This window comes from Rhinoderma darwinii, chromosome 4 (assembly GCF_050947455.1).
Source record: "Rhinoderma darwinii isolate aRhiDar2 chromosome 4, aRhiDar2.hap1, whole genome shotgun sequence".
NCBI classification, from domain to species: Eukaryota; Metazoa; Chordata; class Amphibia; order Anura; family Rhinodermatidae; genus Rhinoderma; species Rhinoderma darwinii.
Window position 1 is genome coordinate 195,035,954 of NC_134690.1, and position 24,231 is coordinate 195,060,184.

Here is a 24,231-nt window from a genome sequence, read left to right on the forward strand (position 1 = left end):
GAGAGAAGTGTATGACGCTGATTGGTCAGCGTCATACACTTCTCGCCACAACGCCCACTTGGTCATATAGTAAAACACGCCCAGTTGTCAATTGAGAAACTCATTAGCATAAAGCTAATATAGGTCATAACGCAATAAAAAAAACACTGCTGTAATCTACATTACAGCGCCGATCAGATCCTGTTCAATATAGACCACTTATAATGTGGTGACAGAGCCTCTTTAAGGAATTTAAGAGAATGCCACTGAATCTCTAATGGCAATCAAGACACCTTAGCGTTTAGCGTCGGTAGAAGAAAAGAAAATACAGGGAAAGGCCTTATTTGAGCATTGGGGAGGTTTAGACCTATGCAGGTGAGTTTACTGCATCACACTTAAGTTTATGTGCTTCTCTCCAAAGCAGGCTGCACTTAAAGGAAATGTTTAGACCATGAGAATTTATAGATGATATCGTAATAATAAATTAAAAATGAGGAGCATTGGAGATGCATGGAGGTACCAAGTCCATGAGTAGCAACCCACAATAAGAGTCATAACGCTGTAACAATGCAGCAAGACTTCATAAGTGAGACATTTGAGTCGGCAGTCATAGGAAGGAGGTAACAACAGTACTAAATATAGTAACCACAGTAAAACAAAACAATAATGTCATAGTGCAAAGTTGCACCGAATCTCAGACGGAGGAGAAAAAGGATAACAATCCCGGGAAATGCTCAATGAAGCATAAATCAGTGATTTGCAACACCTGAAGATAACCAGTCGTATTCTTGCCAAGAGAGCTGATAGTTGACCATTCTTTTGGAACCCGCTTAGGCAAAGAAGACCGAAGAGGGGGGCCGAGGATCCTGGGTCTAGCATGTTCTACTTTATAAAGAGATTCCGGTCGTCAGCCACCAAGGTGATCACCGAAGTAGCCCCATTCCTAGACCAGGAGCTTAACTGGGAAGCCCCACTTATACTTAATGCTCCCATCTCATAAAACTGTAATGGGAGAAAGTTGACGTCTAGCTTGCAAGGTACTTGCAGACAAATCCAGGTACAGCGCTAATACTGAGTACCGCTGAAGCAGGAATTCTCTCTTTCGTGTTGCAAGCATGGTCTGTTCTTTAATGTGATGAAATGCACTCTTGACAAAACATCCCTGGGCACTTTGTCAGGAGCTGTTTTGGGTTTGGGGATGCGGTGGAACCGATTTAATTGTGAGGTCCATGGGGGAAGAGGGATGTCCCTAACATTTATGTTGTCCGGAATGCCCCTAACCTTTATGTTATTATGCCAATAGTGATCCGCGGAATCTCTTGCCTTATTTTTTAGCCATTTAACGTCTTCTGCTAGTGTGTTGTGCGCGTCCACAAGTTCATTTTGGGCGGAAGAAAATTCAGCTGTTTTGCATTCAACATGGTCAGTACTGGTGCCCAGTGCCTCAATATTCAATTGTAGCTTTTAAACCATATTAAATACAGAAAGACGAATGTTGTGCTGTAGCAGAATCAGCATATGTTTCATAGTATCCTCAGTTCTAAGAGCGAATGAGGACGGGCGCTCTTCTAAGCTCCAGATACCAGACAATGGAGGGACCGGACAATCAGACTCAGTAACTGAATGGGCACCTTTTTTTTAAGTGCAAGCTACTTGCTGGAGGGGTGCTGCCGGCAATGTGGATGAGCGTCTTTTCCCTGCTTCAACAGTATCAGCGGGAAAAGAAGCAGAAGGAGTAAAGGATGAAGAACTTAAGCCCAAAGATGGGCTAGCATGGGCTGTCTTTTGATTGTCTAACTGAAAGAGGTACATCCCCACCATCGGTGCCATCATGGGCAGGACTTGCCAAGGGGAAGTAGGCTGCAAGCTTCTTCAGAACTCTTGGTTTACATTACTTTTTTGCCATCATGTGGGACTTTGCCAATAGGGCAGTCATTTACTCAGGGGAAATGCTGCAGTAGCGCTAAATATCGCTATCATATAGAATTGGCGCAAGCAATTAGTCTACCTATTTAACAGCTATTGGATATCGCTAGCCTCATGTAAAGTTCAGTTACTAACTAGGCAAAAAACGCAATTGAGACAGCAGAGGGGGGCACTCCATTATCAATGCAAACAAATAAATTCTAGACGGCTGTCTGGTTAGGCCCCAGACTGCATTGAGAGAAAGCCGAATGGGCGCAGTGTCGCAGTGCCCTACCAGTAGATGGATAGGTAGCTGATCCAGTAGACTCCAATGTGTAGCCAGGAAGTAGGCAATCCACTCCTATAGTCCATGGTTCGGAGGGTTGTAGTAGGTCCTGGCGGGCGACAAGCAGCAGTTCACCAACTGCAGGAAGGCTAAGGCTGGGTTCACACGAGCATGTTACGTCCGTAATGGACGGAACGTATTTCGGCCGCAAGTCCCGGACCGAACACACTGCAGGGAGCCGGGCTCCTAGCATCATAGTTATGTACGACGCTAGGAGTCCCTGCCTCTCTGCAGCACAACTGTCCCGTACTGTAATCATGTTTTCAGTACGGGACAGTAGTTCCACGTAGAGGCAGAGACTCCTAGCATCGTACATAACTCCCTGCAGTGTGTTCAGTCCGGGACTTGCGGCCGAAATATGTTCCGTCCATTACGGACGTAACATGCTAGTGTGAACCCAGCCTAAGTGTTGCTAGCTAATCTGGTACACTCCACAAACCAGGTAGAGTGTGTAATGGAGCCTTTGGGTGGTGGGGTTTCCGGAATGCGCACTTTTAGACGCTGTATACCAGGGCCCGGAAGTCCAGAACAGGCCCGAGCAGAGAATAGTTCCCGGGAGTCCGGGTAAGTCTCCAGAAAACAGTGGGAAACAAAGCTAGTTTGTCGGAGATGCTTGTAGTTTAAATGCAGAGGCTAGGAGACAGAATTCCTCCAGATTGGCACGGAATGTGAGCGGCGCAACCACACTGTGGAACACTCCCGGTCTCTCGTTATCCTCCAACAACGGGTCATTCTGTCCCCTGACGGTCAGATCTAGGTACTGGCGGAAAGCCTGGTAAGATGAAAGTTAAATTATGGTACTTTCGCTAGGGCTAGCTATGCTGAGAGCTGCTTTAGAACTATGATATTTGGGAGCACAGGGATCAAGCAGCCATTCTTGTTTCTTGTTAGTGGTTAAGCTCATTTGCATTTGGAAGACCATTTCTTCTATGCAAAAATATAAAAATGTATCCTTGGTATTTTCAAATAGTGTCAATTTCAAAGTTCCTTAAGGCCTCATTCACACGACAGGGTTTCCCGGCCGGGTGCCGGCTGTTCATAAATCGGCCGGCACCCGGCTGCATTAGGAATAGACCCCTAATGGGGCAATTCACACGACCGATTTTTTGACGGCCGGGAAAACCGGCCGTCAAAAAATAGGACATGCTCTATCTTCGGCCGGGTACCCGGCCGCTCGGCTCCCATAGAAGTCTATGGGGCCGGGTAATACACGGCCATCACCGGGATGTGTCCCGAGTGATGGCCGGGATTTCCGGCGCTTGCGCTCTATCTCCTCCTCCTCACAGCGCAGAGTGCATGTGAGGAGGAGTTGATGCCATTCTGACGAATGGCATCGCTGTACACTGTGTGGCAGGGCCGGGGTGTACAGCAGGAGGAGGGAGCGCTGCGCTGGCTCCCGTCCCCTGCTTGTTTTCCTGGCCCGGCGACACCTTCGATGGCGCCGCTAGTAGCAGCAGCTGCTGCTGCTGCTGCGGCTGCTACTACTGTAGCGACGCCACTATAGCAGAGCAGGGAGGTATCTCCCCGCTCTGCTATGTGCTAGCCGCACTTTAGCTCCTTGAAGGAGCGCTTGATGTCTCTGTCCATATCTGGGCAGTGACATCAGGGGAAACTCCTGAAGCGGAATCCCCGAACACATGGGGATTCCCCTTCAGGAGTTGCCGCTGATGTCACTGTCCAGATCTGCCAGGCCCGGCACGGATGCAAAACTTTATGCAAACCGGCCGGGCAGAATGGCCGATTTTAGCGGCCGGCACTCGGGCTCGGGAACGACCCGGTCGTGTGAATCCCGCCTAAAAATGCTGAGTTTTTACAATGGGTGGTAAAAAATGGAGGTACAATGTGCAAGAATCTTGCAGATTGTACCTCTATGACAGATTGTCTTTAAAAACAAAGTGACAGTGTGTCATCTAATGCTAAGGAGCAACTGACTACATTTTAAATAGCATGTCACAAATAAACCTATGATGCAACGTGACTCATTACCATTTTTTTTATTTGCTTCCTATCAGTATACCAAAAATATTGACAGAAAGAAGTTTCAAACGTAAACCTATGAGCTACCATTAAAGGGGTTGTCCACAAATGGACAACTGATGACCTATCTGCAGGATGATCAGTGCGGGTCCGACACCCTGACCCTGCACCGATCAGCTAATCTGGCTGCCTCTGGGCACCGGATGTCCATGCCAGAAACAGATGGCTCCAGTCACAGAATAGAGGCCGAGCTGCAGTAATGTAGCTCTGCTCCTATTCATGTGAATAGGAGCAGAGATTCAGTTCTGCCGCATGGCCGCTTTGCAGTAGTTGGAGCCATCTGCTTCCGGCTCCGACTGCTGCATACCTTTCATAACATCCAACGCCCAGAGGCAGCTGATCGGTGAGGGGTCCGGATGTCAGACCTGCACCGATCATATACTGATGAGCTATCCTGGGGATAGGTCATCTGTTGTCCGTTCTTGGACAGCCCCTTTAAGGGTAAGTTCACACCTGTGTCAGGGTGTTCTGCTCAGTTAGAGGAGCAGAACAAGGGAATATCGGAAGCAACGGTTCCGTTGCACATCAGACACCGCCTGCGGCCGACGGAATCCATTGAGTTCAATAGGTTCCGTTGGCGTGTTCCTGCGCTATTGTCTCTGGTAATCTAGGCTGGATTTGCGACGGAGGCCCCTAACGGAACCTCCAACGCAGATGTGAATGCGGCCTAACTGAGGGGTCAAAATGGATTGGATTCAAGCAAATTTACCTTTAGGCCTAATTCACACGACCGTGTTTGGTCCGTGATATGCGGTCCGCATGTTGGCAGTTCTAGCATCATAGTTATGTACGACGCTAGGTGTCCCTGCCTCCCCGTGGAACTAATGTCCCGTGCTGAAAACATGATTAAAGTACGAGACCGTTTTCCCGCAGCGAGGCAGGGACTCCTGGCATCGTTCATAACTGTGATGCTGTCAGGTCCGTATTTCACACCGAATATCCACCTCTGTAAATTGAAAGCTGAAGGCATGCCTGGAGAGAAGTACACCACACAAATGTCTGAGGTACAGCAGGAGGAACCGAACTTTATTCAGAACAAAGAAACACACACAGAGAAGACACATGCCCCTCCCTATAGATGTGGGACTTGCTTAAATTCTATTCGCTCCTCAGCTATAAGTTTTCCTGTACATTCTTCTGCACACTCCTCTTTGCATTCCAGGGGGCGGTGTCTTCCATAGGTGTGTCCGACATGAACAAAGAACTTGTTATATATATCAGTATATTACACAAAGAACTGAAATGTATATACATATGTGTGAGGATAATATTTTTCAGACAATATACATAGTAATGATCCCTGACAATGCTAGTAGCGTTCCTCGTTCCTCCCTGCAATATGTTAGAACCGGGAAATACTGCCGACATGCGGGCCGTATATCACGGACCGTACACGGTCGTGTGAGTTAGGCCTTAGTCACATCAAATAGAGCATTGCGGTCTTAATTTTCACCTGTACATATGTCTATAAAGTTACATTCACACGTAGCGGATTTGGGTACGGAATTCACAGAGGAATACAATAGCATCAAAGTGAGCATTAAGGGAATACTATCTGTTTACCACTATTATAAAATATAAAGCTCTGTATGCCTTCAATCCTAAAAATGAAGAGTCCACAGTGCTGTTTTAGTGCTGCATCCCCTTCATTTTTTTCCCTGCACAGTGACACTAGATGAGGCGGAATTAGGCATGCATGAACAGGGATTGGGCGGGGTTAGAGGCGGGGCTAAACATTAAAAAATTGCTGCACACTTAGTTTGTCCCTCTTAACATTGTTTGAAAGTTGGAAAGTATGTTTGTCGGAGAATTTCCCCATAGGAAGTCTCAGACGTATGAAACTGCATGTCACCCATAGGGTCCTATTGCAATGCTACCTTTTCCTATAGTGAAAAAAAGGTATGTAACTAAAGATGCCACAAGTACACTATTGCCTATATTTAATGAAGTGAAAAAAACGCTCAGTGAACAGAGCCTAAGGGTATGTTCACACGAGGTCATTACGTCCGTAATTGACGGACGTATTTCGGCCGCAAGTCCCGGACCGAACACAGTGCAGGGAGCCGGGCTCCTAGCATCATAGTTATGTACGACGCTAGGCGTCCCTGCCTCGCTGCCGGACAACTGTCCTGTACTGTAATCATGTAATTGGAGAGGGAGGGACTCCTAGCATCGTACATAGGTATGATGCTAGGAGCCCGTCTCCCTGCACTGTGTTCGGTCCGGGACTTGCGGCCGAAATACGTCCGTCAATTACGGACGTAATGACCTCGTGTGAACATACCCTCATTTGGTAAAAAAATAGGCGTTTCTTGACTGTTTTGGGGAGTGGGTAGTCTTGTGTTAATGACATAGGCACCATTTCCATACAGGCATGTGGCATTGGTATTATTACTCTAAAACTGTCTGGGCTCCAAAGCAATGTATAGCAGCAGTGCCAGCTGTCTATGTCTATGTCTATGTCGTATATGTTTTTACTGATGGAATATTTTGTTTTAGAACCGTGGACGTGACCACAACAGCCTCATTACAACTGTAGCACCGCCTAGGCGGGAAACCGCGCACGTGACTACGAGCCCCGCCCTTCTAAGCATAGAAATTGCTGCGTATAGCAAGCTGGAGTCTGACTGCGTGACGTCACGGGAGGTTCTAGTGCTCGCTGATTGTGAGGAAAATGTCTGACTGGGAGGAAGACGATGATACTGCAGGGGCAGTGAGTGTACAGAAAACTTCAGAGAACCAGCAATGGGCGCCGTCCACCCGGCCGCGAAATGAGTGGAGTGAGCCTGCACGGAGGAGACCAGAACCTCATGGTTGGGGGAGAGAGGAAGACCGTGGCCAGTTTCGCCAACCGAACAGACAGCCCGCCAGAGGGGCAATGGAGTTTAGAAGGAAGGAGAGTGGGGACGATGATCCGTCTAATGCCTTGTGTTTCCGCCTTGACAGCTCGGTGATCGGACAAGTAATAGGTGAGCGCTCACACCGTTCTTTATGCTGGACATAATCCGCTCCCTGGTATAAACGGTTTTTGTCAGTGATTGTGAAATGTGTTTATTACCTAAAGTTCTCGTAACTCCATCAGCAAGTATCATGAATTTACAAATCCGGAGTATGACCATTCTGTATTTTCATTGCCAAGGGTAAGATCCGCCACGAATCCGCATCGGATATAAGTCTCTCTGAAGAGCTGCAGAGTCTGATTGGGTGGCAGATGATAAGGCTTATATTTGATTTTAATTTTTATATTTTTTTTGGGGGGGGGGGGGGATTGACATTTCCCCAATTAAGGTCCTGGTCTCTGGTTTGTCTGCCTCAGAATTCCTTCCAGAATTTCGAGGCGGCAGATTTTGACCTGCCTGCGCTTTTCTGCTGTGGTTTTTGCTCCGTTTTTCGCCTGCTGCCATTGAAGCTAATGCAAGGATCATGAGTAAGCAAAAGCAGAGAAAACGCTCTGAAAAGAGCGCTGCTGTTTTTTTTTTTTTTTTTTTTTATGCCTCCCTATGATTTCAATGGGCGGTCAGAGGCGGAACCGTAGCAAGAAATGCCATTTGGCTTTTTTTTTTTCTTGCCACTCAGGAAGTAAAAACTCCTCTGCTTCCCATTGAAATCAATGGGGGTCAATTTTGCCCGTGTTTAGGTGCTGATTCCGTTGCAGTTTCCATATCAAAATCGCCACCAAAAAACTATGCACAGGGCTTAAAGGGGTTTTACCATGACCAATATTTATCACCTTTCCACAGGATCGGGTGATAAATATCTGAGTACTGGGACCCCCAGATCCTGAAAGCCGGCTTACCTGGCCTGTGCATCCCGTAGGAATGGAGCGCTACTTCACATGCTCGGCCACCGCTCCATTCATTTCTATGGGGCTGTTGGAGATGGCGCTCTGCAGCACCATAGCAATTAATTGAGCGGTGGCAGAGCGTGCGCAGTACTGCTCCATTCATACAAGGCTCATAGGGACACCCAGGTAAGCCCATTCTCGGAATCTGTCGGGGGTACCAGCGGTCAGACCCCCATGATCAGATACTTCTCACCTATTCTTTGTAGGGATGTCATGATACCACAATTTGGACTTCGATACCGATACTTCGTTTAGTATTGCGATTTCGATACCAATTCGATACTTTGCCAAGCGTAATAATAATGAAAAAAAAAGTTCTTCCATTTTCTGATGTGAGGCGCGAGGTGTGATGATGAATTTAACCTCCACGTGCCTCACATTAATAGGAATTAACCCCATCATGTTTCTCAGACAAAATGGGTTAATATGTAAGGTACGTGATGGGGTTAATTACTATTAATGTGAGGCACATGGAGGTTAAATTCATCACACCTCGTGGCCCACAATAAGGGCTTATTCAGACAAACGTATAATATGTCAGTGCAACGCGCGTGATTTTCACGCGCGTCGCACAGACCTATATTAGTCAATGGGGCCATTCAGACTGTGATTTTTACGCATCGTATGTCCGCTGCGTAAAACTCACGACATGTCCTATATTTGCCCGTTTTTCGTGCATCACGCACCCATTGAAGTCAATGGGTGCGTGAAAACCCTGCACGGCACACGGACGCACTTCCGTGTGCTGCACGCTACAGTAGGCAAAACTATGAATGAAAACCGAAAAGCACCACGTGCTTTTCTGTTTACAAACATACAAACAGTGTCATAATGATGGCGGCTGCGCGAAAATCACACAGCCACGCATCATATGCTGCTGACACACGGAGCTTTTATAGACCTTTTGCGCGCGCAAAACGCACTTGTGTGAATCCGGCCTAAGTGATAGCAGTTTCTATTATATTTTTTTTACAGCGTACACATCATAAATGATGCATAAAAATTGTTGTGCAGGTTATTACGGCCGCGCCAATACTGAATGTGTGTATATTATGTATTGAGACTTATTTTAATGTTTATTGTAAAAAAGGTGTATATGTTTTTTTTTTGGGTTTTTTTTATTTAACATTTCTTTACGTTTTTACTTTATTTTTTTAAACTTTAATGTACTGGCATATACAGTGATGGAAATAAGTATTTGATCCCTTGCTGATTTTGTAAGTTCGCCCACTGTCAAAGACATGAACAGTCTAGAATTTTTAGGCTAGGTTAATTTTACCAGTGAGAGATAGATTATATATATATATATATATATATATAAAAAAGAAAATCACATAGTCAAAATTATATATATTTATTTGCATTGTGCACAGAGAAATAAGTATTTGATCCCCTACCAACCATTAAGAGTTCAGCCTCCTCCAGACCAGTTACACGCTCTAAATCAACTTGGTGCCTGCATTAAAGACAGCTGTCTTACATGGTCACCTGTATAAAAGACTCCTGTCCACAGACTCAATTAATCAGTCTGACTCTAACCTCTACAACATGGGCAAGACCAAAGAGCTTTCTAAGGATGTCAGGGGCAAGATCATAGACCTGCACAAGGCTGAAATGGGCTACAAAACCATAAGTAAGACGCTGGGTGAGAAGGAGACAACTGTTGGTGCAATAGTAAGAAAATGGAAGACATACAAAATGACTGTCAATCGACATCGATCTGGGGCTCCATGCAAAATCTCACCTCGTGGGGTATCCTTGACCCTGAGGAAGGTGAGAGCTCAGCCGAAAACTACACGGGGGGAACTTGTTAATGATCTCAAGGCAGCTGGGACCACAGTCACCAAGAAAACCATTGGTAACACATTACGCCGTAATGGATTAAAATCCTGCAGTGCCCGCAAGGTCCCCCTGCTCAAGAAGGCACATGTATAGGCCCGTCTGGAGTTTGCAAATGAACATCTGGATGATTCTGAGAGTAGGGAGAAGGTGCTGTGGTCAAATGAGGCTAAAATTGAGCTCTTTGGCATTAACTCTACTCGCCGTGTTTGGAGGAAGAGAAATGCTGCCTATGACCCAAAGAACACCGTCCCCACTGTCAAGCATGGAGGTGGAAACATTATGTTTTGGGGGTGTTTCTCTGCTAAGGGCACAGGACTACTTCACCGCATCAATGGGAGAATGGATGGAGCCATGTACCGTCAAATCCTGAGTGACAACCTCCTTCCCTCCACCAGAACATTAAAAATGGTTCGTGGCTGGGTCTTCCAGCACGACAATGACCCGAAACATACAGCCAAGGCAACAAAGGAGTGGCTCAAAAAGAAGCACATTAAGGTCATGGAGTGGCCTAGCCAGTCTCCAGAGCTTAATCCCATCGAAAACTTATGGAGGGAGCTGAAGATCCGAGTTGCCAAGCGACTAGGGATGCACGGTGCATCGAAACTTCGATACTGTGCATCCCTAAACGGTTCGATACCGCTATTTCCTGTATTTCGATACTGAGCTGCGCAGCCGCACAGCTCAGTATAGTAATACATGAATGTATGGGAGCGCGGCTGTGTAATTCAGCCACAGCCCCGCTCCTGAGTCATGACAAGTGCGCGCCGTCAGGATGATGCGATGCGGCCGGCGCTGCACTCATGATTGCCGGCACTGAAGACAGAACATGGCGGGCGCACTGCAAAACACCTCCATGTTCTGTCTCCAGTGCCTGAACTGCCGCTCATTAGTGCTGCGCCGGCCGCACCTCCTCATGCTGACGGCGCGCGCACTTTTTGTCAGGAGCGGGGCAATGGTTGTATTACACAGCCGCAGCCCCGCTCTATAACGGCGGTGATCAGAGAAACCTCTCATCTCCGCCGTTATTCCCCTGAATGCTGCGATCACAGCGGACTGCAGCATTCAGGAGAAAATGAGAAGGGGGGGATGCCCCTGGATGCGTCACAGGGAATTCCTGTGACGCGATTAAGGGACATACCATATATGGGCAGACAGCTCCGCGTCTATTGACGGACCCCAGGGCTGTCTTACCATATTTCAGGTTGTTGGGACATACCCAAGTATGCCCTAACAACTGCCTGTGTGCTATCTGTCCACAGGCTAATGTACTGGCATATATCTGATATGTCAGTACATTAAAGTTTAAAAATAAAGTAAAAACAGAGTAATGTTAAATTTAAAAAAAAAATCCATTCACCTTTTTTACAATAAACATTAAAATAAGTCTCAATACATAAAATATTCACACATTCAGTATTGGCACGCACAACAATTTTTTTGCATCATTTGTGATATGTACGCTGTAAAAAAATGAAACACACTGCTTTCTATCACTTATTAATGTGAGGCGTGATGAATTTAACCTCCATGTTCCTCACATTAATAGTAATTAACCCCATCATGTACCTCACACATTAACCCATTATGACTGAGAAACAGGATGGGATTAATTACTATTAATGTGAGGCGCGTTAAAAATTCATCACACCACGCGCCTCACATCAGAAAACAGAATAATTTTTTTTTTTATTACTGTTGGCAAAGTATCGAAATTGGTATCGAAATCGCAATACTAAACGAAGTATCGGTATGTAAGTCCAAATTCTGGTATCGTGACATCCCTACAATCGACAGCCTCGAAATCGTAATGATTTACAGATGATCTGCAAAGAGGAGTGGGCCAAAATTCCATCTAACATGTGTGCAAACCTCATCAACTACAAAAAACGTCTGACTGCTGTGCTTGCCAACAAGGGTTTTGCCACCAAGTATTAGAGGCTCTGTCACCAGATTTTGCAACCCCTATCTCCTATTGCAGTAGATCGGCGCTGCAATGGAGATAAGAGTAAAGTTTTTTTTTTTTTGTTTTTTTTTAAACTAGCATTTTTGGCCAAGTTATGACCATTTTTATATTTATGCAAATGAGGCTTTCTAAAGTACAACTGGGCGTGTATTATGTGCGTACATCGGGGCGTTTTTACTTCTTTTACTAGCTGGGCGTTGTGTATAGAAGTATCAGCCACTTCTCTTCACAACGCCCAGCTTCTGGCAGTGCACAGACACAGCGTGTTCTCGAGAGATCACTCTGTGACGTCACTCACTTCCTGCCCCAGGTCCTGCATCGTGTCGGACGAGCGAGGACACATCGACACCAGAGGCTACAGTTGATTCTGCAGCAGCATCAGCGTTTGCAGGTAAGTAGCTACATCGACTTACCTGCAAACGCCGTTGCTGCTGCAGAATCAAATGTAGCCTCTGGTACCGATGTGTCCTCGCTGGTCCGACACGATGCAGGACCTGGGGCAGGAAGTGAGTGACGTCACAGCGTGATCTCTCGAACACGCTGTGTCTGCACTGCCAGAAGCTGGGCATTGTGAAGAGAAGTGGCTGATACTTCTATACACAACGCCCAGCTAGTAAAAGAAGTAAAAACGCCCCGATGTACGCACATAATACACGCCCAGTTGTACTTTTACTTTAAACACGCCCAGTTGTACTTTAGAAAGCCTCATTTGCATAAATATAAAAATCATAACTTGACCAAAAATGCTCGTTTAAAAAAAAAAAAAAAAAAAAAGTTACTCTTATCTACATTGCAGCGCCGATCTGCTGCAATAGGAGATAGGGGTTGCAAAATCTGGTGACAGAGCCTCTTTAAGTCTTGTTTGCCAAAGGGATCAAATACTTATTTCTCTGTGCACAATGCAAATAAATATATATAATTTTGACAATGTGATTTTTTTTTTTTTTATTTTTTTTTTTATATATATATATATAATCTATCTCTCACTGGTAAAATTAACCTAGCCTAAAAATTCTAGACTGTTCATGTCTTTGAGAGTGTGCAAACTTACAAAATCAGCAAGGGATCAAATACTTATTTCCTTCACTGTCTATATTACAGTACATTAGCCTGTGTACGGATAGTACACGAGCAGTTATTAGGACATACCTAAGTATGCCCTAACAGGAAATATGGTAGGACAGCCCTGGGGTCCTTCAATAGACCCTGGGCTGTCTGCCCATATATGGTATGTCCCTCAATCGCGTCACAGGAATTCCCTGTGACACGATCCAAGGGGCATCCCCTTTTTCATTTTCTCCTGAATGCTGCAGTCAGCTGTGATCGCAGCATTCACGGGAATAGCGGTGGAGATGAGAGTTTTCTCTGATCTCCTCCGTTATAGAGCGGGGCTGCGGCTGTGTAATACAGCCATGGCCCCGCTCCTGACCTGAAGTGCGTGCGCGGTCAGCATGAGGAGATGCGGCCGGCGCTGCTCTAATGAGCGGCGTTTCAGGCACTGAGGACAGATCATGGGGGTGTTTTGTAGTGCGCCCTCCATGTTCTGTTTTCAGTGCTGCCGCTCATTAGTGCAGCGCCGGCCGCATCACATTATCCTGACGGCGTGCACTTGTCAGGAGCGGGGCAATGGCTGTATTATAAAGCCGCGGCCCCGCTCTCATACATTCATGTGTTACTATACTGAGCTGTGCAGCCGCACAGCTAAGTATCAAAATACATGAAATAACGGTATTGAACCGATTAGGGATGCACGGTATCGAAGTTTCGATGCATCGTGCATCCCTAATACTTTGTATAGGTGATAAATATTGTGGGAAAACCCAATTTTAAACGCATGTCTTTAACCCCTTCTCGACGTTTGCTGTATGTCATGGAAAGCTAGTGCTTCCTGCAATATGTAGTTCGTGTCACAGCAAGAGCTAGAGAGGAGATGTTGGAGCTGTGGGTTCATGCATGCACACGCACGCTCTCACTCTTCAGCAGACAAGACTCGCGAGAGATCACACAGATCCGTCTGTCAAGAGCTGAACAGTGAGAGAGCGTGCGCGCACCGCTCTGAGCTGCGCTTGTGCGCGTGTACAGGCTCTCCTCCAGCTCTTGCTGTGACACTGTCTGTAGCTGATTGGACATTGTCATAGCGATGTTAAACGCCCCCTTGCCTATTCAGGGGGTTACTTAAATATCAGGTGCCAAATATAACGTCACTGATATCTAAATAACAGAGGAGGATAGGAAAATATTTTTTTAAGTGCCCCATGGTTTGAGAGGATAATGTATAGACCGAGGATGCATTGATAAATTCTATAAGATATGGGAAGCCTGGTGTGACTCTGCGGTGACTCAGTATACCCCACACAGGTATAGTGACCTCCGTCGGTCATTGGCACGCAATTGAAGCTACTGGGTTGTGGATCTATATAATTCATAAAATAGTGTCTTGATTTGTTTTTTATTTTTGCCTTTGCATGCATGTTAAATGTCTGAATACATGTCTGTATTTCTCCTTTATTTGAAATATTGGTGTTATGTCTCACACACATCTCTGCCTTATTTTCTGTATTATGTGCATGGTATGATTGCATTTGTACTACGATTCTTCAATAAAACTAGTATAGGACGAAGCCGATTTTTCAAATCTGACATGTCACTTTATCTGGTAATAACTCCGTAATGCTTTTACCTATTCAAGTGATTCTGAGATTGTTTTCCCGTGACATATTGTACTTTATGTTAGGGGAAAAATTTGGTCGATAAATTCAATATTTGTAAAAAACCAAGATTTAGAGAAAATTTGCAAAAATTTGCATTTTTTTAAATTTAAATGTATCTCTACTTGTAACAGATAGTAATACTTACTAGTTTACAATTCCCATATGTTTACTTTGTTTGCATAGTTTTCTGAACATTCTTTTATTTTTCTAGGACTTTACAAGGCTTAGAACTTTAGCAGCAATTTCTCATATTTTCAAGAAAATTTCAAGCCTATTTTTTTCAGGGACCAGTTCAGTTCTGAAGTGGCTTTGAGGGCCTTATATATTAGAAAGTCCACCTAAATCACCCCATTTTGAAAACTGCACCCCTCAAGGTATTCAAAACCGCATTTAGAAAGCAAAGTAGAGGTGAAATGTTTACATTTTTTTCTGTACCACAGAAGGTTTTACCCAAGAAATGCAACTCAATATTTATTGCCCAGATTCTGCAGTTTTTAAAAATATCCCACATGTGGTCCTAGTGCGGTAATGGACTGAAACACAGGCCTCATAAGCAAAGGAGCACCTAGTGGATTTTGGGGCCTCCTTTTTTTTTTTTTTTTACAATATATTTTAGGCACCATGTTAGGTTTGAATAGGTCTTGTGGTACCAAACCAGTAATGAACCCCCCCCCCCCCAAAAAAGTGACCCATTTTGGAAACTACGTCCCTCAAGGAATTTATCTATGGGTATAGTTAGCATTTTGAACCCACAGTTTTTTTGCAAAATTTATTTTAATTAGTATGTGAAGATGAAAATCTTTTTTTTTTTTTTTTTTTTTTTTGTGTGAAAAAAAACGTAGAAATGTAAAGTTTTTACAAGGAATAAAGTAGAAAAAACACCCCAACATATGTAAAGCCATTTCTTCCGATTATGGCAATACCCCATATGTGGTAATAAACTGCTGTTTGGACCCACAGCAGGCCTCAGAAGAGAAGGAGCACCATTTGGATTTCTGATGTTGCTGGAATAGATTTCAGTGCCGTGCACTGGAGGGATGAAAACCGTGGAAACTACACCCCTCAAGGAATTTTTCTAGGGGTAAAGTTAGCATTTTGACCCCACAGTTGTTTTGCTGAATTCATTGGAATTAGTCTGTAAATGTAAAAATCTACTTTTTGTTTCTGTAAAAACTTAGACATTTTTAATTTTTACAAGGAATAAATGAGAAAAAGCACCCCAACATTTGTAAAACAATTTCTCCCGATTACATAAATACCCCATATGTGGTAATGAAGTGCTGTTTGGACCCACACCGGGGCTTAGAAGGGAAGGAGCACTATTTGCCTTTTGGAGCTAAAATTTAGCTGCAATAGTTTTTGGGTGTCATGTCGATTTTGCAAAGCCACTGAGACCAAAACAGTTGAAGCCCCCCAAAAGTAACCCCATTTGGGAAACTACACCACTTGAGGAATCTATCTAGGGGTATAGTAAGCATTTAGACCCCACACGTCTTTTGGAGAATTTATTAGAATTAGGCCGTGAAAATTTATATCAACATTATTTCCACTAAACCGTTGAATTTTTTTTTCAATTTCACAAAGGATAAAGGAGAAAAGGCACCCCAACATTTGTAAAGCAATTTCTCTCGAGTACGGCTATACCCCACATGTGGTCATAAACGTTTTTTTCATTAGAAAGTAACCCTTTCCAAACTGAACCATGTTTTCTTTTTTCCTCCCGCTTTCCGAGACACAACTTTTTTTTATTTTTCCGTTAATAGGGTGGTGTGAGGGCTTATTTTTTTGCGGGACCAGCTGTAGTTTTTATTGGTACCATTTCTTGGTACATAAGACTTTTTGAGCACTTTTAATTCCATTTTCTTGGTAGAGCCAAGGTGGCTAAAAAAACTGCGATTTTGCCATTTAAAATTCTTTATTTTTCACTGTGTTCACCGTGCGAGTTCAATAATGGTATATCGTAATAGCTTGGACTTTTAGGCTGTGTTCACACAGAGTTTTTTTGCAGGAGGAAAATTCCTCCTGCAAAAACTGCTCCAGACGGTTTTTTGCACAGTGGTTTGACAAAAACTCGTCAAAACACTCGGTGTTTTTTTTTTTACCCTTTCTGACTGATTGAAATGGGGTTTTGGAGGCGGAACCGCCTCAAGATGGGTCATGTCGCTTTTTACCGCAATGCGTTTTTTTTACTCGCGGTAAAAAAACTCGTCCAACTCCCATTGAAATCAATGGGAGGCATTTTCGGGCGTTTTTTGACGAGTTTTGCGGAGCGGTTTCTGCGCCAAAAAACTGAACATGGCCTTATGGACACAGCAATACCAATTTTCTGTATTTTTTTTTTATTTTTTTCACATTACTTTAGAGAAAAAAAATTTGAAAAGGGTTTATTTTTGGACTTCAAATCAAATAGTTATTATTAGTGGAAAAAATTTAATAAAATATGTAAAAACTAAATATTTATTTGTACCCCCTAGGAGACTTGAACCAGCGATCGTTAGATCACTGGTAGAATACACTGCAATACTAATGTATTGAGATATATATATATCATTTTTACAGGCTCCTGTAACAGCGCGATCGCTGTTTCTGTCCGTTAGTCCCGGGTATCAGCTGTAAAACACAGCTGACACCCGCAGCTTATGGCGCGGACTCAGCGCGTGACATGCTCCATATATCACCCACACCACGACATGCTACTAAGTCATGGTGCGCGAAGGGTTTAATGCGCAGAGGATGGTGCAGAGTGAAAATTAAAATTTTCCACTGATGTGCCATTTTAGTGCACTATATGCTGTGTCCAGTTTGTGCCACAAATGCCTCATAAAATATTAACCGGGTTCTCCCGGGTATGGCGATGCCGTATCTGTGGACGTAAACTGCTGTTAGGGCACGCTGTAGGGCTCAGGAGGGAGCGCCATTTGGATTTTGTAGCGCAGATTTTGCTTGGTAGTAGCTCTGAAATACCAGCAAAATGCCAGTTTATAATGTGGGGGCATATGTAGGCTGGGCAGAGTACATGAGGGGCATAATAAGAGGGTATAATAATGGCGTAAATAAATAATCCGCAGCTATGTGGCCAGTGTCACACTCATAATTGGCACCCGATCCTATCCGCTTTTGGAGCACTGCATATTTTGCATCGCCATAATCTGGGACCGGAACTTTTTTTTATTTTTTCACCACCGGAGCTGCGTGAGGGCTTATTTGTTGCGGGACAGTCTGTAATTTTCATTGGTACCATTTTGGAGTACATGCGGTTTTTTGTTCACTTTTTTTTTTATATTCCATTTTTCGGCAAGCCAGGTGACCAAAAACAGTCAATTCTGACTGATTTTTATTTATTTTTTACGGCGTTCACCCTGGGCTATAAATGACCATTATATTTTATTCTGCAGATCGGTAAGATTACGGCGATACCATATGTATATAGTTTTTATGTTTTGCAGCGTTTGCGCAATAAAATAACTTATTTCGAAAATAAATTTTTTGTGTCCCCATAACTTTTTTTATTTTTCAGTCAAAGCTGTGTAAGGGCTTGTTTTTTGCGGGACGGGTTGTAGTTTGTATCGGTACTATTTTGGCGTGCATGCGACTTTATGATCACTTTTTATTGTATATTTTGGGAGGGGTGGTGACCAAAAAATAGTGATTCTGGCATTTTTTTTTTATTTTTTTTTGCGGTGTTCACCGTGCGGAAAGAATATTATAGTTTTATAGTTGGGGTCGTTACTAACGCGGTGATACCAAATATGTGTACTTTTTTTTTTTTTTTTTTATTTACGTGTTCATTTTTTTCCTATAATAGAAGACTTAGGCCTCATGCACACGACCGTATTTTTTCCCACCCGTGTCACACGTATTCGACCCGTTTTGCACCAGTATTTACGGACCCGTGCCCGTAAATATGGGTCCGGTGTCACCCGTATTCCACCCGTATTTACGGGCACGTTTTTGGCGGCAAAATAGCACTGCACTAATTGGCAGCCCCTTCTCTCTATCAGTGCAGGATAGAGAGAAGGGACAGCCCTTTCTGTAATAAAAGTTAAATAAATTCATACTTACCCGGCCGTTATCTTGGTGACGCGTCCCTCTCTTCACATCCAGCCCAACATCCCTGGATGACGTGGCAGTCCATGTGACCGCTGCAGCCTGTGATTGGCTGCAGCGGTCACATGGGCTGAAACGTCATCCAGGGACGGCCAGGACGTCGGGCCGGATGTCGAGAGGGACGCGTCACCAAGGCAACGGCCGGAAGACCGGACTGAAGGAAGCAGGAAGTCCTCGGTAAGTATGAACGTCTTATTTTTATTTTTTACAGGTTGCTCTTTATTCTGATCGGTAGTCACTGTCCAGGGTGCTGAAAGAGTTACTGCCGATCAGTTAACTCTTTCAGCTCCCTGGACAGTGACTATTTACTGACGTCGCTTAGCAACGCTGCCGTAATGACGGGTGCACACATGTAGCCACCCGTTATTACGGGAGCTCCATAGACTTCTATGGACTGTCCGTGCCGTTATTACGGCCTGAAATAGGACATGTTCTATCTTTTTTAACGGCACGGGCACCTTCCCGTAAGAAAATGGGAAGGTACCCGTGGCCAATAGAAGTCTATGAGCCCGTTATTACGGGTCGTAATTACGACCCGTAATAACGGGAGTTTTTACGGTCGTGTGCATGAGGCCTAACTATAGGAAAAAAAGCAGTTCTTGTTTATGTAACTTATAACTTTTATTTTTACACTTTTTTTTTTTTTTTTAAAACCTTTTAATTTTTTTTACTTTCTTTACTTGTCCCACTAGGGGACACTTAGGGCAGGTTCACACATAGCGGAATTTCACTTAAATTCCGCTGCGGACACTCCGCAGCGTTAATCCGCAGCGGAGCCGTTTCTCCATTGACTTTCACTTTAATTTAGCAGTGTTCGTTTACACGATGCGTACAATTCCGCTGCGGAGCATAGGCTGCGGAGCGGAATTTGGTGTCCGCAGCATGCTCTGTCTGTTGCGGAGCAGTGGCGGACTGGTTGCGGACTCATGGCGGAATTTCTCCATTGACTTCAATGGAGAGTCAAAATTCCGCAATGAAGTCCGCAGATCTTATGTGTGCTGCGGAGCGTATTGTTTTTACTACCATGACATTTCTTCATTCTGGCTGGACCTATGTATTTCTAGGTCTACAGCCAGACTGAGGAAGTCAATGGGGCTCCCGTAATGACGGGAGCGTTGCTAGGAGACGTCTGTAAATAGTCACTGTCCAGGGTGCTGAAAGTAACTGTTTCTGCACCCGGGACAGTGACTACCGATCGCAATATACATGTATCTGTAAAAAAAAATATAAGTTCATACTTACCGAGAACTCCCTGCGTCTGTCTCCAGTCCGGCCTCCCAGGATGACGTTTCAGTGTAAGTGACGGCTGCAGCCAATCACAGGCCAAGCACAGGCTGCAGCGGTCACATGGACTGGAGCGTCATCCAGGGAGGTCGGGCCGGATGCCGAAAGAGGGACGCGTCACCAAGACAACGGGCGGTAAGTATGAATTTCTTTTACTTTCACTAGGGAAAGTGCTGTCCCTTCTCTCTATCCTGCACTGAATAGGGAGAAGAGAAGCACTTTTCCTGCAGTCCGCAGCGGCCAGTCCGCATCAATTTTCTGCACATTTTGTGCAGATCCGCTGTAGAATCTGCAACGCAGATTCTGTGCGGCATTGATGCGGACAGTTGCGGAGGAATTCCGCCATGTGTGGTCATGCCCTTAGACTTGCAGCTCTGATCGCTGCTGGAATACATTACACTACCTACATAGTGTAATGTATTCTAACTGTCATTGTGACGTAACAGTCACACTGACAGGAAGCCATTGTCTGGCGTCCGGTTGCCATGGGTACCATCGCCAGCCCCCGTGATTTCACGTCGGGGCTGCCGATCGGCGCTAAACAACTTAATTGTGGCGATTAAAATCGAATGCCGCAATTAAGGGGTTAACTGCCGAAATCAGCGGCGATGGGCCGCTGATCGTCAACGGGGAATGCAGGGCAGACACCCTGCACAGTTAACCGCCGCTGCGGTGTAGCGCCGCGCAGCGGTTAACTGTCAAAGAACTGACGTAACTGCACGTCGAGGTGCGCGAACTTGCTGCACACCGACGTTAAGATGCGGGAAGGGGTTAATAATTTCCCATCCGAGCCCTTCAATTGTGAACCAATACTTTGTAAATAGCCGATTCGGCCTCAAATTCACATTGTACTCTTTCACTCCTAAACCCTGTCATATGTACAGGCTAAAGATTAGGGCCACATGTAGGGTGTCTCTAAAACCGGGAAACACAGCATTATAATTAGAGCTGTCTTTTCATGGTGGCACAAGCTGGGCACAACATTTTGGACACAAATGGAAAAATTGATATTTTCACTGTGTGCAACATCTAGTGCACACTAATTTCTGGAAAACACCTACGGGGTTAACCTTTTTACTACACCCCTAGGTGAATACCTTGAGGGGTGTAGTTTCCAAAATGCAGTCACTTCTGGGGGGTTCCCAATGTTTTGGGCCCACAGGGCCTTTGCAAATGTGACCTAGTGCCCAGAAACCAAGCCAGTAAAATCTGCGCTCCTTCCCTTCTGAGCCCTACCATATGACCAAACAGCAGATTATGACCACGTATGGGGTAAGGCCATACTCTGGAGAAATAGCTCTACAAATGTGTTTTTGTTTTTGTTTTTTTTTGTTTTTTTTTTTCTCTGTTTTTAAATAGTGTTTAACACCTTAAAGAGGCTCTGTCACCAGATTTTGCAACCCCTATCTGCTATTGCAGCAGATAGGCGCTGCAATGTAGATTACAGTAATGTTTTTATTTTTTAAAAACGAGCATTTTTGGCCAAGTTATGACCATTTTTGTAGTTATGCAAATGAGGCTTGCAAAAGTCCAAGTGGGTGTGTATTGTGTGCGTACATCGGGGCGTTTTTAATACTTTTACTAGCTGGGGCTGCTGCAGAATCAACTGTAGCCTCTGGTGCCGATGTGGCCGTCACGATGCAGGACCTGTGAGTGACGTCACAGATCTGCACTGTCAGAAGCTGGGCGTTCTGAAGAGAAGAGGATGTTACTTCTCTTCAGAGCGCCCAGCTAGTAAAAGTATTAAAAACGCCCCGATGTACGCACATAATACACGCCCACTTGGACTCTTACTTTTAAACACACCCACTTGGACTTTTGCAAGCCTCATTTGCATAACTACAAAAATGGTCATAACTTGGCCAAAAATGCTCGTTTTTTAAAAATAAAAACGTTACTGCAATAGCAGATAGGGGTTGCAAAATCTGGTGACAGAGCCTCTTTAAGGCTCAGAGCCCATTTTTCAAATCTGACATATTTCACTTTATGTGGTAATAACGTCGGAATGCTTAAACCTACCCAAGCAATTCTGAGATTGTTTTCTCGTGACACATTGGGCTTCATGTTCGTGGTAAAATTTGGTCGATATATTCAGTGTTTATTGGTGAAAAATTGCAAAATTTTGAAAAAATTGAATTTTTCAGAATTGAAATGCATCTGCTTGTAAAACAGACGGTTATACTACCCAAAATAGTTACTAGTTCACATTTCCCATATGTCTACTTTAGATTGGCATCGTTTTTTGAACATTATTTTATTTTTCTTGGACGTTACAAGGCTTAGAACATAAACAGCAATTTCTCATTTTTAAGAAAATTTCAAAAGCCTTTTTTTTAAGGTACATCTTCAGTTCTGAAGTGGCTTTGTGGGGCCTATGTATTAGAAACCCTGATAAAACACCCCATTTTAAAAACTAGACCCCTCAAAGTATTCAAAACAGCATTTAGAAAGTTTTTTTTAACCCTTCAGGCATTTCACAGGAATTAAAGCAAAGTGGAGGTGAAATTTGCAAATTTAATTTTTCTTGCTGAATTTCAATTTTATTCATTTTTTTTTCTGTAACACAGAAGGTTTTACCAGAGAAACACTACTAAATATGTATTGTCCAGATTCTGTAGTTTTTAGAAATGTCCCACATGTGGCCCTACTGCGCTCGTGGACTAAAACACAAGCCCTAGAAGCAAAGAAGCACCTAGTGCATTTTGAGTCCTCTTTTTTTATTAGAATATATTTTAGGCAGCATGCCAGGTTTGAAGAGGTGTTGAGGTGCCAAAACAGTAGAAATCCCCCAATAGTGACCCCATTTTGGAAACTACACCCCTCAAGGAATTCATTTATGGTTGTTGTTAGCATTTTGACCACACAGTTTTTTTCACAGCACCTATTTCAATTGGGCTGTGACATTAAAAAAATGACATTTTTTCCAATAAGATGTAATTTTTATCAAAATTTCTTATTTTCACAGGGAACAAAATACTCAATTTTGTTGCCCAATTTCTCCTGAGTGCAGCAATACCCCATTTGTGGCAATAAACTGACCGTTTGGGCCCATGGGAGGCATCAGAAGGGAAGGAGCGCTGTGTGTTCTTTGGAGTACAGATTTTGCTGGTTTGGTTTTCGGGTGCCATGTCGCATTTGCAGAGCCCCAGAGGTATCAAAGCAACGGAAACCCATCAGAAGTGACCCCATTTTGGAAACTACACCCCTCAAGGAATTCATTTGTTGGTAATGTGACCTTTTAGACCCCATAGTTTCTTCACAGAACTTATTTGAATTGGGCTGGGAATGAAAACAAAATTATTTTTTTTCAAATATGTAGTTTTGGCTGAAAATTTCTTATTTTCACAAGAAACAAAATACCCCATTCTGTTGCGCAATTTGTTCTGAGTGCCGCAATACCCCATTTGTTGTGATAAACTGCCGTTTGGGCCCATGGGAGGGCTCAGAAGGAAAGGACCACCATTTGGCCTACTGGGGATTTTCTAGTGCGAAGTCATGTATGCAGAAGCACCTGAGGTACCAGTACAGTTGAAACCCGCAAGAAGTGACCCCGTTTTAATAACTACACCCTTAAGGCATTCATCTAGAGGTGTAGTGAGCATTTTGACCAGAGACCTACACCCCATAAACTGTAATGTGGGTTCTCCCGGGTATGGCAATACCCTACATGTGGCTGTTATCAGCTGCCTGGACACACAGCAGGGCTCAGAGGGGAAAGACTAGGGGGGATAAGCTGTGCGGAGTGCATCAGGGTAAGTAAAATTGGGGTTAATTATAAACCAAGGGATGTATGATATATTTTAAAACTGACTTTCATACAGAGCTCTGGTTATTCGGGACACGTGTCACATTGATATATTGTGTCATCCCTTATAGCAGACTTTGCACCTCTTTTGACTTTTTCCCTTCTTGCCAGTTTGGGGAACTTCTCCTGGAAAGTGTTGCCGCCTTGGTACGATGCGTGTGGCCCCGCTTCCAGAAGTACTGGGTGCCCCCCCTTCTTGGTCCCTAAAGATTAGGTTCTTGATAATCACCTCTTGAAATTCCAGGAAAGTTCCCGTCTGGCCTGCACATCGACGTAGCACATACGCATTGTACAAAGCCATCTGTATGATGTGCCCGGCCAGCTTCTTATACCACACCGCATGGCGCTGTAGGGCTTCAGGATTTGATCTGACAAGTCCATCCCTCCCATGTACCTATTGTAGTCCAG

At 44.3% G+C, this 24,231-nt stretch overlaps 1 protein-coding gene across 2 annotated transcripts in view; it reads left to right on the top strand.

Annotated features, from left to right (window-relative positions):
• Nucleotides 1-6,839: 6,839 nt before the first annotated feature.
• DDX43 (DEAD-box helicase 43) overlaps nucleotides 6,840-24,231 on the top strand; it is a 246,015-nt gene continuing 228,623 nt past the window's right edge. Inside the window, exon 1 of one of the 2 annotated variants that reach the window (XM_075862031.1) lies at nucleotides 6,840-7,236. In XM_075862031.1, coding sequence (XP_075718146.1) covers nucleotides 6,942-7,236 — 295 coding nt within the window. In that variant the 5' untranslated portion in view covers nucleotides 6,840-6,941. The remainder of the gene's footprint in view (nucleotides 7,237-24,231) is intronic. The other variant, XR_012883166.1, reaches the window with a different exon arrangement.